Here is a 13842-nt window from a genome sequence, read left to right on the forward strand (position 1 = left end):
GTATGTGATTTGTTAAGGCAAGTGTTAATCCTGAATTAATTTATTTTAAAAAGGTTTCTTCCACTTTGACATTAGAGTATTTTGAGTAGATTGATGACAAAAAAAATTACAATTAAATAAATTTGTCAAATAAAAATCTATTTAATCCACCTTTCAGTCTAATGACCTTCATCAGGATGTATCTTCTAACATTTCTTTCTGTTACTTGATTCCATGTTTATGGGAACAGGAAGCACATATTAGAGACCTCTAACCTCAGACACCTCTAACTGAGAAGTGTGATTTCATCATGTGATTTACTAGAAGAGCATAGTAAAACCAACCAAAACCAAACAAAAAACAATAATCTGAGACAGTGATTTATATACAGTGCCTTGCAAAAGTAATCATACCCCTTGGATTTCTTCACGTTGTATTGTGTTACAAAGTGGGATTTAGATTTTTTTCTCCTTTTATTGTGTTACAAAGCGGGATTGACCCTGATTGGTTCCACTTTAAATTACGTTCATCTTATAAATGCTTGATAAAACCTTCATAAACACTACAGAAATGTGTTACAAATCATCTATAACTGTGTATCATGCTTTATAAAGGGTTCATAAATGTGGAATAACTGTGTGACATAACCACCAATGTCAAATGTGACATTACCCACTAGGTCAAATATGATACCTTAATAAAAGGCCTTATAAATCATATTAAATTGATTCACGCATGACTGTAAGTCACTTTCGATAAAAGCGGCTGCTAAATTTGATATATAATATATTATCACTAAAACAGTATATCAACCTATTTCCCTCTTGGGTGCGTAGTCAGTGTTGGACCTGACCTCAACTTCCCACAAAATGCTGTGCTGCAGGATGACACACGCTCTAAAGTGCAGTCATGCACAGCAAAACACATTGGTAGGGCTTTTTTTTTTTTTTTTCACAGGTTTTGGATTTCCCCATTTTTTTTCTGGTTTCCGGTATTTTTTCACACTTTTGAAATAGAAAAACAACTAAATTGGACTTTCTGTGTTCATAACAATGCTTAAGCCACATCAGTGGAGGACTTTTGAGATCTGGGAAAAATCAAAGAAATTATTTTTGCGTGTAGTTAACCTTTAATTCAATACGCACTGTTGCGTATTGAATGCACTGTTGTTTGGTTAGCAGGTTTTTTGTAGTGATGTAAGCTCACTTGATGTGATTCGGCCGCCTATGCAATGGGAGGAGTGGAGTAAAAGGACAAATCAAATCACAATTTATTGGTCACATACTCATATTTAGCCAATGTTTTTGCGGGTGTAGCGAAATGTTTGTGTTCCTAGCTCGAACAGTGCAGTAGCATCTAACAATTCACAACAATACACACAAATCTAAAAGTAAAAGAATGGAATTAAGAAATATATAAATATTAGAACGAGCAATGTTGGAGTGGCATTGACTAAAATACAATACAATAGAATACAGTATATACATATGAGATGAGTAAAGCAGTATGTAAACATTAGCCTCTAATGTGCTAGTGATGGCTGACTGTTTAACAGTCTGATGGCCTTGAGATAGAAGCTGCTTTTCAGTCTCTCGGTCCCAGGTTGGATGCACCTGTACTGACCGCGCCTTCTGGATGATAGCGGGGTGAACAGGCCGTGGCTCGGGTGGTTGTTGTCCTTGATCTTTTTGGCCTTCCTGTGACATCGGGTGCTGTAGGTGTCCTGGAGGGCAGGCAGTGTGCCCCCGGTGATGCGTTGGGCAGACCGCACTACCCTCTGGAGAGCCCTGCAGTTTCCGTCCCAGGCGGTAATACAGCCCAACAGGATGCTCTCAATTGTGCATATGTAAACGTTTGTGAAAGTCTTAGGGGCCAAACCAAATTTCTTCAGCCTCCTGAGGTTGAAGAGGCGCTCTTGTCACCTCACTGTCTGTGAGTGGACCATTTCAGATTGTCAGTGATGTGTACGGAGAGGAACTTGAAGCTTTTCACCTTCTTAACTGCGGTCCCGTTGATGTGGTTAGGGGAGTGCTCCCTCTGAAGTTTCCTGAAGTCGACAATCATCTCCTTTGTTTTGTTGACATTGAGGGAGAGGTTATTTTCCTGGCACCGCTTCGCCAGAGCCCTCACCTCCTCCCTGTAGGCTGTCTCATCATTGTTCGTAATCAGGCCTACTACTGTTGTGTTGTCTGCAAGTTTGTGGGGCCCCTGTGTTGAGGATCAGCGAATTGGAGGTGTTGTTTCCTACCTTCACCACCTGGGGGCGGCAAGTCAAAGCCCAGTTGTACAGGGCGGGGTTCAGACCCAGGGCCCGAGCTTAATGATGAGCTTGGAGGGTACTATGGTGTTGAACGCTGAGCTATAGTCAATGAACAGCATTCTTACATACTGTAGGTATTCCTCTTGTCCAGATGGGATAGGGCAGTGTGCAGTGTGATAGCGATTGCATCGTCTGTGGATCTATTGGGACGGTAAGCAAATTGAAGTTGGTCTAGGGTGTCAGGTAAGGTAGAGGTGATATGATACTTAATTAGCCTCTCAAAGCACTTCGTGATGACAGAAGTGAGCGCTACGGGGCGATAGTAATTTAGTTCAGTTACCTTTGCTGTCTTGGGTACAGGAACAATGGTGGACATCTGGAAGCAAGTGGAGACAGCAGACTGGGATAGGGAGAGATTGAATATGACCGTAAACACTCCAGCCAGCTGGTCTGCGCATGCTCTGAGGACGCGGCTAGGGATGCAGTCTGAGCCGGCAGCCTTGCGAGGGTTAACACGCTTAAATGTCTTACTCACATCGGCCACGGAGAACGAGAGCCCACAGTCCTTGGCAGCGGGCCACGTCGGTGGCACTGTGTTATCCTCAAAGCGGGCGAAGAAGGTGTTTAGCTTGTCCGGGAGCAAGACATCGTTGTCCGCGTGGTGGCTGGTTTTCCCTTTGTAATCCGTGATTGTCTTTAGACCCTGCCACATACAGTACGTCGTGTGTCTGAGCAGTTGAATTGTGACTCCACTTTGTCTCTGTACTGACGTTTTGCCTGTTTGATTGCCTTACGGAGGGAATAACTACACTGTTTGTATTCGACCATATTCCCAGTCACCTTGCGTGAATGCTGCCATCTATCCACGGTTACTGGTTTGGGTAGGTTTTAATAGTCACAGTGAGAACAACATCCCCTATACTCAGTCACTCAGTCACCATGTCTGTGTATACGTCAATGTTATTCTCAGAGGCAACCCAGAACATATCCCAGTCCGTGTGATCAAAACAATCATGAAGCATGTATTCCGATTAGTCAGACCAGCGTTGAATAGACCTTAGCACGGTTACTTCCTATTTGAGTTTCTGCCTATAGGAAGGGAGGAGCAAAATGGAGTTGTGATCTGATTTGCCAAAGGGAGGGCGGGGTGGGCCTTCTAAACATCCCGGAAGGGGGAGTAGCAGTGATCGAGTGTTTTACAAGAGCGAGTACTACAGTCAATGAGTTGATAGAACTTCAGTAGCATTTTCATAAAATGTGCTTTGTTAAAATCCCCAGCTACAATAAATGTGGCCTCAGGATATGTGGTTTCCAGTTTGCATAAAGTCCAATGTAGTTCGTTGAGGGCCGTTGTGGTATCAGCTTGAGGGGGAATATACACGGCTGTGACTATAACCGAAGAGAATTCTCTTGGGAGGTAATACGGTCAGCATTTAATTGTGAGGTATTCTAGGTCGGGTGAACAAAAGGACTTGAGTTTCTGTATGTTATCGCAATCACACCATGAGTAGTTAATCATGATACATACACCACTGCCTTTCTTCTTCCCGGAGAGTTCTTTATTCATGTCTGCGCGATGTACTGAGAACCCAGCTGGCTGTATGGATGGTGACAGTATATCTCGAGAGAGCCATGATTCCATGAAACAGAGTATGTTACAGTCCCTGATGTCTCTCTGGAAGGAGATCCTCGCCTGAGCTCGTCTACTTTATTGTCCAGAGACTGACCATTAGTGAATAATATACTCAGAAGGTGGTGTGCACGTCTCCTTAGTCGGACTAGAAGTCCACTCTGTATACCTCTTCTCCGCCAGCGGCGTCTTGGAGCAGCCTCTCGGAAAAGTTCAATTGCCTTAGGGGGTACAAACAATTCGGGAAATTCGTATTGCTGGTCGTAATGCTGGTGATTTACCTCCGCTCTGATATCCAAAAGTTATTTCCATCTGTAAGTAATAGCACAAAAACAATTCTGGGATAATAATGTAAGAAATAACACATCCCAAAAAATACTGCAAAGTTGCTTCAGAGCTAGAAGCAGAGCTGCTATATCTGCCAGCAACAATACATATTATCCTGAGCATCATGAAATGACACCATATATCTATTCTACAAACCCTAATGAGTATTCCTTCCTTACACCCAGAATAGTTATTGCTCTAAGCCAATCTATTTTGTCATTGTTGGTCTTAAAATATGTTTTTAAAACCATATTTTTTATTTGTTTTCATAAATTACTTTTTTCCTTTTCTTGTTGGCACAATAAAAGTGGCCCTTGATTAAAATGTATTATGTCTTATCAGCTAATGATATTACAAAGTCTTGAAATGTGAGATTGTATTTTGAATGTTTCCTCGTTACCATATGAAGGTGATGTCATCAATTGTGCTGCTGAAAGAATAGAACTGAGTGGGACATTCTTTATGCAGATGAAACCAAAACAGAAACCAAAACCAAACAAAAAAACTATCCTTCGAGAGGTATAAAAAGGAGTGTCAGACTTAACCTTGACACTTATTTGGGACTTCATCGAATTCTTGACACATCTTATCACTGGAAGACTTGAGGTAGGTTATAGACAATTTTGGTCCATTTGTTTATTGCTTTACCGTTGATGTTATGTTCAGAAATTAGGCATAAATAAGATGGTGGACTTTGCAGATGGCTTCGAGCTACCACAGGCTGAAGGAAGGATGAACTGCCTGTCACTATAATACCTCCAAAAAAGCCCTGTTCACACCTGTTGTTTACACCTGATTTTTGTGATACAATCACCATGATCAGATTACTCTCCAACTATGGTCCAGGGAGTCCACACCAGGGTTTGCGTCAGTTCTGAATTGAACTGAGGATACATTTTGAATTCCAATTCACATCTTGAGTTTGAATTATAAATTGTCTGTACTGTAAAATTTAACTTTTACCCAATCTACTTACCTATGTGCCTTTACTCTGTGAATGGTCGGTCAAAGTCTGTCTGCTATTTAGTGTTGTTAGGACATTCAGTCCTCTTTTACCTATCATAAGGTTCAAAGTGAACTTGTTGCTGTATGAAAGGACTAAATAGCTATGTCTACGTATGCTCATATATATATATAATTTTTTTTTTGTACATTTACAGACTGTAAATAAGACATGTTTACACTAAGACAATATGCTCATGTGGAACACCAAAACATTTATGGATTTTGGGGTATTATTTGCTATTGTTTGTTCAACAGTTCACTTGTTTACACCTTGAGCTAACATGTTTGTTTTGTGATCTGATTGATTTGATCATATCAATATATGATGACGGTTTGTTGTCTTTACACATGGTTTTAAAATGTGTCTCTTATCGATCCCCTGTGTTGCATTGGGACCAGATTTCCTGGTGCCAGCCTGTATGCAAATTAGTTGAAAGATATTATTTATTTCAAAATAATATTTCTATTTTTATTTTACCCCAACTATATTGATACCATAAGTCAATGGTGCTACCTTTCAATGATTTTAGAAGCCGGTATAATTATGATTTGAATTGTTTGACCATCCAGATCTGTTTACACTTGGTTGATATCCAGATGCAATTGGTCCCTGATTACCTCCGGAAGTGGTCTGGAAGATCATATCACAATGCGTCTTTAATTGTCTACCCTGTAATAAAATGTGGGCACAATTATAATGTGGACAAGATGAAGACAAAGGATGCATGTAAGCACCAGGAAATAAACAGCTAGTGATGGTATTATTTTTATATTGTGTGTGTGTGTGTGGTGTGTGTGTGTGTGTGTTGTGTGTGTGTGTGTGTGGTGTGTGTGTTTGTGTTTGTTTGTTTGTTTAGAGTATTTATTTTGTATTTCAGTTGAAACAAACTGAAGAATAATTTGAGGAGAAAGTCATGGGGTTGTTTAAATCTAAACCTAGCCCTCCAGCTCCACCTCCATCACCAGGTAATTAGTACGTTTATATGTATGCAGGGGTTTAATCACCATTTTGTACTTTTTCATTACATTTTTTTTTCCAGAAATGTATTAAACCTCCATTGAAATACATTTTAAAAATCTAATCAGTGATTAAAGGGATCACACTTCTTACCTCACCTGGGCTGCTTTCAACTGACCCAGAAAGAGCCCCCAAAAACATCAGCTATGATATTGTTTCATACTGTATATAGGCATAACACTTCTTAAGGTAAAACATGTTTTACTTTGAGTTTGAGGACATTGTAACGCTTTACAGAGCCTCTGGGAGGCTAAATGGTGTTGTAACATAGCTAAGGGAACTTTCAGAATCTATGGAACGGGTACATGGAGTAATTTTGGGGAGTATCATGCCTTTTCAATTTCAGTTCTGTGGAGAGTTTTGCTTTTAAAAATTTAGTCCAGGGGAGGGTCATGTAATTTGTAATTGAAGAAATTTCAATATTTCATGAAAAATATTTAGTGAGAAGTTCTTTATCAGAATATGTACTGACTCTTTTGTTTAACAGCTTTTAGCAACGAATGGAGACGCACACCTTGGGAGTAAGTTCAGCATACACTAACCTTTGTAGATGCACAAAAACACATGCAAATCTGAGAAGTGTAAGATTGATCACAAGTCTAATTTGTTTGGTCTCAGGTCACTACAACTTCAATGTGGATGTTTATGTTGTAAACTACCCTACTACCCCTACTTATATTTTATGATGAACCAGATGGAGACATATGTTTAAGTAGGGGTGGTGGGTTGTTGAATTAAGTGCTTCAGAACCTAATCAAGATTTAGCCTAACCCTTTCTTTAACCCTTTCTCTGGTTTTTACTGCCCTCTGACAGTCAGAAAGAGGAAATGCTGCAGAAACTGAAAGACTATGTGCCTGAAAACCCTCAAGTGAAGACTATCAGAATCCTCCTCCATGGACCAGCTGGAGCGGGAAAATCCAGCTTCATCAACTCCATCAACAATATCTTTCAGGACAAATGTATGAACATTGCCTTAGCTGATAATACTTTTGCAGGTGCAAGCTTCACAAAAAAGGTACATTCTTAGGTATTATGTGACACATTCAAAGTAGCAATTGTTCACAACAATATATATATATTTTAACCTATATCTAACATACTGTAACTATATGGTCTAGAACAGGGGTAGGCATCCAGATTCAGCCACAGGACGATTTTTGTGGGAGTGTATGGTCGGGGGGCCAGAACATACAGTGGGGAGAACAAGTATTTGAGACACTGCCGATTTTGCAGGTTTTCCTACTTACAAAGCATGTAGAGGTCTGTAATTTTTATCATAGGTACACTTCAACTGTGAGAGACGTAATCTAAAACAAAAATCCAGAAAATCACATTGTATGATTTTTAAGTAATGAATTTGCATTTTATTGCATGACATAAGTATTTTGCATACATCAAAAAGCAGACTAATATTGGTACAGAAACGTTGTTTGCAATTACAGAGATCATACGTTTCGTAGTTCTTGACCAGGGTTTGACACAACTGCAGCAGGGATTTTGGCCTACATCCTCCATACAGACCTTCTGCCCAGATCTTCGAGGTTTTGGGGGCTGTCGCTGGACATACGGACTTTTCAGCTCCCTCCAAAGATGTCTATGGTTCAGGTTGGAGACTGGCTAGCCACTCCAGGACCTTGAGATGCTTCTTACGGAGCCACTCCTTAGTTGCGCGTGGCTGTGTGATATCGGGTCGTTTGTGCGATGCTGGAAGGAGACCCAGATCGCACGGACGCGCAATCTTCAATACTTCGTTACTTAGGGAGGAGGGTTGTTGGCCCAAGATCTCGCCTACATAGCTGCCCATTCCCATCACTCCCCTCAGATACGGTGCAGTCGTTCTGTCCCCTTTGCAGTAAAAGCATCGCCCAAAAGAATGATGTTTCCACCTCCATGCTTTCACGGTTGGGATGGTGTTTTGGGGTTGTTACTCATCCTTCTTCTTTCCTTCCAATACACGGCGAGTGGAGTTTAGACCAAAAGCTCTAATTTTTGTCCTTCATCAGACCACACTGACCTTCTAACCGTTCCCTCCTCTGGATTCAAATGTGACATTGCGCTGGCTTGAGCGACTTAGGGGGAACCTTAGGCGTGCGCTGGAGATTTTAGAAGTCCATGCGACGCGTGGTGATTTAATGGTTTCTTTGAGGACTGTGGGTCCCAGCTGCTCTTCAGCGTCATTGAAACCAGGTCTGCGTGGTAGTTCTGGGCTGATCCCTCACCTTCCTGATCATATGATGCCTCCACGAGGGGAGATCTATGCATGGAGCCCCAAGACTGAGGGTGATGACCGTCATCTTGAACTTCTTCCATTTTCTAATAAATTGCGGCCAACAGTGGTTGACCGTTCTCAGCAAGCTGTCGCGCCATATGTCGTAGTCCCGTCCCAGCCCTTGAGCAGGGTCTAAATTTTATCCTGATATCCTTACACAGCTCCTGGTCTTGGCCATTGTGGAGAGGTTTGGAGTCTGTTTGATTGAGTGTCGTGGCAGGGTGTCATTTTTAATCAGGTATGAGTTCAATACAGGTGCGTTAATAACAGGTAATGTAGTGGAGACATGGGATGGGCTTTCTAAAGAATAAGAAACAGGTTTGTGAGAGCCGGAATGTACTTACTGCGTTGGTCAAGGTTGAATCAAATAGCTTTGTCATGCAATAAAATGCAAATTCATTACTTAAAAATCATACAATGTGATTTTCTGGATTTTTGTTTTAGATTCCATCTCTCACAGTTGAAGTGTACCTACGATAAAAATTACAGACCTCTACATGCTTTGTAAGTAGGAAAACCTGCAAAATCGGCAGTGTTTCAAATACTTGTTCTCCCCACTGTAATTATAATATTGTGTACACTGCAAATTGACCGCAACTAAGCCCCAAAAGAGATAGTATTTAAAAATAAAAATCATTTCATACCTTGATTACATTGAGACACGATCACATCTTTTATTTTATTTGTGGGAGTACTTGGGAACAAGAAAAATCTCTTGCGGGCCGTTTTTGACCCCCGGGCCGCCTGTTGTCGACCCCTGTTCTAGAAGGTAGACAATTTACATGAATATATAATTAATGCCGTATGGTTTTTATACAGTACGCAGTTGTAATTTTGCAATGTATTTCTACAGTATGAAACCCACAAAATTGTGAAAGAAAAACCTGGAACCTACTACCCCTTCCTCTTCTATGATGTCATGGGGCTGGAGAATGGTATTGACAAAGGAGTTGATGAGGCGGACATTATCAAGGCCCTGAAGGGGCATGTAAAAGAGGGTTACACGGTAAGAACTGAACACAGCAACTTCTCAGCCTGTAAATATGTTTGCTATATATAATAAACATTGTTTTACCCTCTTTTTTCACCAGTTTAATCCTGTATCACCTTTAAAAGAGGAGAATGAGTACTATGTCAAGGCCCCCACCCTATCTGATAGAGTTCACTGCCTAGTTAGTGCAATACCAGCTAATAAACTACCTATGATGAATGCCAACAAGAATGATGAGAATAATGATGTTTTCAAGAAGATGAGAGCCATCAGACTAGCTGCAAGTTACATGGGTAACAAGTTTTTATGGAACATTGTTTATAATGTATAATGTTGTGGCGGGGTCTCATCATACATTTGACTAGTCGGTGCTTATCAGCCCATATCAGAGCAGAGTTTGAACCCTGGGGCGCGTTCAGCAGGACACAACATTTTGGATCGTTCAGATTGAAATATGTAGTGTAGAACAAACATGCCTCTCCAACCTATAGACCAAGGATTCATGTCCTCTCTGGTCATGACATTTCTATCTGCAACATTCAACAACGTTTGGAAAATGAATTTTGCCCTGGTCTTGAACCCAGTTTTAAATATGCGTTTTTCACTAATAATACAGTATATTTTCATGTAAAATAAACAAATTATTTAATACATACACAAACTGATGTGATACTTTAGACCTTTAGTAGTAATAAGATGGAAGAGACACAAGATTCAATTGGTTTCCATGTATTTGGCAGGAATTCCCCAAATGGTTATTCTCACCAAAGTGGATTTAGCCTGTCCATTGGTGAGGAAAGACCTGAAAAAGGTATATTGGAGCAAGTATATAAAGGAGAAGGTAAGTGAACAATATTTTTAAAGTTTTGCTAGAAATGCAAGTATTTGCAGATTTGGAGCTCCATAATCTTTCTTGATGAGGAAAACATTTACATGTTATGTCTGTCGGGAGACTGTGTCATATGACTGATAATGAGGAACAATTATTTTGGTGCGCTGGTTTTGTGTTACTTGCTATTTGGATTAATTATACGATTTCGCAGTTTTCATGAGTTTCATATCTCGGACTGGTTTCGGGTTGCCAAGATAGGCACTCCTGGACCATAGGCCCTGGCCTACAGTATGAAATAAGTGGTTTGAGAGAGCACTTTAATTTATGCTTTTTCGTCTTCCTGGGAGATACATGTCCAAGTGTTATTCTACTCATCTGATTGAATTGCAACCATATTCTTTCTTGCAGATGGAGCAGTGTAGTAATGAACTGGGGGTACCAGTGAACTGCATTTTGCCTGTGAAGAACTACCATGAGGAAATCGACTTGGATGATGACATGGATGTGCTACTATTGAGATCACTGAAGCAGATGGTGGACTTTGCAGAGAGCTTCAAGCTATCACAAGCTGACTGATGGATGTACAGTACTCGATCTACAGCGTGTCACTCTGTAATACCTCCATCTAAAGAAGCCCTGTTCACACCTGGTATTTTACACCTGACTTTTGTGATCCAATCACCATGATCAGATTACTCTCCAACTATGGTCCAGTGCGTCCACAAAAGGGTTGGCATCATTTCTGAATTGAACTGAAAATACATTTTGAATTTCATTCAAATCTTGTGTTTGAATTATAATTGTCTGTACTGTAAAATCAACTGCTTCCCAATCTGCTTATCTATGTCCCTCTACTCTGGGAATGGTCTGTCAAAGTCTGTTAGTGTTGGTAGGACATTCATTAAACAATAGTTTCAGTCCTCCTTTACCTATCATAAGGTTCAAAGTGAACTTGTTACTGTATGAAATGGCTAAGCAGCTATGTCTATGCTCATATTTTATAAAGTGAGTGTCATAATTGTTGAAGTTGCTGTTATTTGCAGTCCTGGATCATTTACTGTACATTTACAGACTGTAGATTGAGATCCGTTTATTGGTCAATTGCACCACAAGGTCCAACCGAAATGTTACTTCAGCTTTTAACCCAACCCCCCCCGAAAGACACACATACAAACATACACATACAGGTTTTGGAGAGGTGCAGGGGGCTGCCACACTGGGTGCCCTGGGACCTGTTGTTGTGGGGGGGTTAAGTGATTTGCTCAAGTGCACAACAGCAGGCAATGGCATCTGGGATTTTATACCAGCAACCCTGGTTGCCAGCTCACTTCCCCACAGAATTTTCCCATCGGACCCGGGATTCGAACTGGCAACGCTCTGGTTGCTGACTCGCCACTAACCTGACATCGTTGAAAATTAGCATTCCAGTGGTATGAGTCCTATATATATATTTCATAATTAAGTGTCAACTAACTCTATCGGAAATATGGTACTGTGCAATGTCATCACACCTCTGAGGACACAGAAACAGACCAGTTTGAAATAGTGTCTCTAGAAATTGTGTTTTCAAATACACTAAGACAATATGCTCATGTGGAACACCAACATGGGATTGATTGTTTGGTATTGTTTGTTCAAGTCTACTTTCAAAAAGGACATAACCTGTTCTTACTAATCAGTTTTCCCTACCAGCTTCAGGCATGACATAAGTGAAAGTAAAAGTTAGAGGCCCCTCTTACATCAGTGAAGTCTAGCCACCGTATCAAGGTCACTGTTGTTAGGCAAGCATTTACTGGTTAATCTAGTGCCATTGTAGTCATATATTTCAGAGAATACACTGTATCAGTTATTCTCCGATAGCATCATTTATGGTTTTATTAATCTGTTTATTCCACGTTTCAGTCTATTGACCTTAAATCAGGATGTATCTTTAAAAATATATATAATGTTACTAGCTTGATCACATGTTCATGGGAACAGGAAGAACAGGTTAGACGTTTCTGTCTGAGGTTAGAGATGTCAATCTGAGGTTAGAGATGTCTATCTAAGGAGTGTGAGTTCTGAAGAAGTCATGTGATTTACTACAAGAGCACAGTGCAATTAGGGGTAGTCAGTAACCAGTTTTCCGTCCACCTTTTTATGTAAAGTACATGTTGGATAAAAAATGTCACGACAGGCCTGATGGAAACAGGAAACTGTTTCACAGCATTGCAACCACCTTTGAAAAAATTTATGGATAATTTGACTTATTTTACTTTAAATATTATATTATTTATACCAGCATTTCTTTTGAAAGTTTACACAAATAGTGATATGTTGAAGCTACTGTGTAGGCTATATTTAAAGAAATGCAATAAATAAAGTACAAATAGATGTTATTGGAATTACTCAACAGAGTCTGGAAAACTTGAATTTGTCTCGTGTGCTGGGCAACAGGTTAAATACAGAGTGCTCAGTCCTGGCTTTTCACTCTGCCCAATCCATAGCCTTCAAAGCAATACACTGTAAATGGTATACATATTTGGTTTTAGAGAGAAAACTTTACCACCTGTCATAATCTGGGGTGGGATATACTCAATCGGGTCTCTACTAAACAAATATGGTTAGTTTTTGAGGGGAACTGTGTCGTACGGCCTGCTACTGGCTTTTCACTCTGCCCCCTCCATAGGCCCCAATGCAATACACTGTAACACACTGTATTGCATTGGGGCCTATGGAGGGCTACGGAGGGGGTGGAGAACGAACTGCTGCTGGATATGTACGACACAGCCCCCAATGGTTAGTAGAGACCCTACTGAGCATTTCCCACCCCACTTTAGCTAAGACAGGTGGAATAGTTATCTCTCTACAACCTTAAATGTATCCCATGGACAGTGGAGAACAAAGTGCTGCTGGTTCCGTTTAAGTCAGGAAACTCCGGTACAACACAACTGTGAGATAGGAGAGGGTAAGATGGCGGACTGAACACAGCGGTTCAGATTGCCTCAAGATAAAAACGTAATATTCAATATCTGTAAGTTCTAATAAATATTACCACTTCACATACTGGTGGGTAATAACCTTCAATCTGGATAACAACACAAAACAAATCATAGACTATAAAAATGTACAGACAAATATTACGTAAACAAGGAACATCCAAACATGACGGAGAGTAAACAAGGAGAACCAATCTACAAAAGAAAACGCGACTCCTCAACAGACACAGGCAATTTATGCTTGTTAAGATCGATAAATAACAAACTGGGCATACTTGAATTAGTCAGCAAAGATATAAAGGAGTTGAAGGCGAGCCTCAAGATGAGTGACGAAAAAGATGTGACAACGGAGAAAGAAACAAACAAGCTAAAAGGGACTAAAATTGACATTAATGAACATCTTTCTGAGAGAAGCCTTACTTGACATACAGACTAGATATATCTGAAGTTCCTGAAAGTGGGGTGAAGGAATTCCTTCTTACAGCGCTTCAGATTCCAAGCAAAGCTGTGACAAAATCCAACTCAAACATGTACACGGTTTCGGACAGAGAT

General features: G+C 40.4%; 1 protein-coding gene across 3 annotated transcripts; it reads left to right on the forward strand.

Moving 5' to 3' along the window:
- Positions 1-4712: 4712 nt before the first annotated feature.
- Positions 4713-11333, forward strand: LOC112075898 (interferon-induced protein 44). 3 transcript variants are annotated; one of them, XM_024142811.2, is made up of 9 exons: positions 4713-4802; positions 4897-5928; positions 6080-6167; positions 6707-6740; positions 7034-7235; positions 9343-9495; positions 9581-9773; positions 10221-10321; positions 10721-11333. In XM_024142811.2, exons 3-9 carry the CDS (start codon positions 6116-6118, stop codon positions 10886-10888), a joined length of 903 nt encoding a protein of 300 aa, XP_023998579.1. In that variant the 5' UTR covers positions 4713-4802; positions 4897-5928; positions 6080-6115; the 3' UTR covers positions 10889-11333. The 3 variants fall into 3 exon arrangements, with proteins under 3 accessions (XP_023998579.1, XP_023998580.1, XP_023998581.1); XM_024142812.2 differs by having other exon boundaries at positions 5772-5928; XM_024142813.2 differs by lacking the exon at positions 4897-5928.
- The last annotated feature ends 2509 nt before the right edge of the window (positions 11334-13842 follow it).

The sequence above is a fragment of the Salvelinus sp. IW2-2015 genome, unplaced genomic scaffold, assembly GCF_002910315.2.
Source record: "Salvelinus sp. IW2-2015 unplaced genomic scaffold, ASM291031v2 Un_scaffold3456, whole genome shotgun sequence".
Classification (NCBI taxonomy): domain Eukaryota; kingdom Metazoa; phylum Chordata; class Actinopteri; order Salmoniformes; family Salmonidae; genus Salvelinus; species Salvelinus sp. IW2-2015.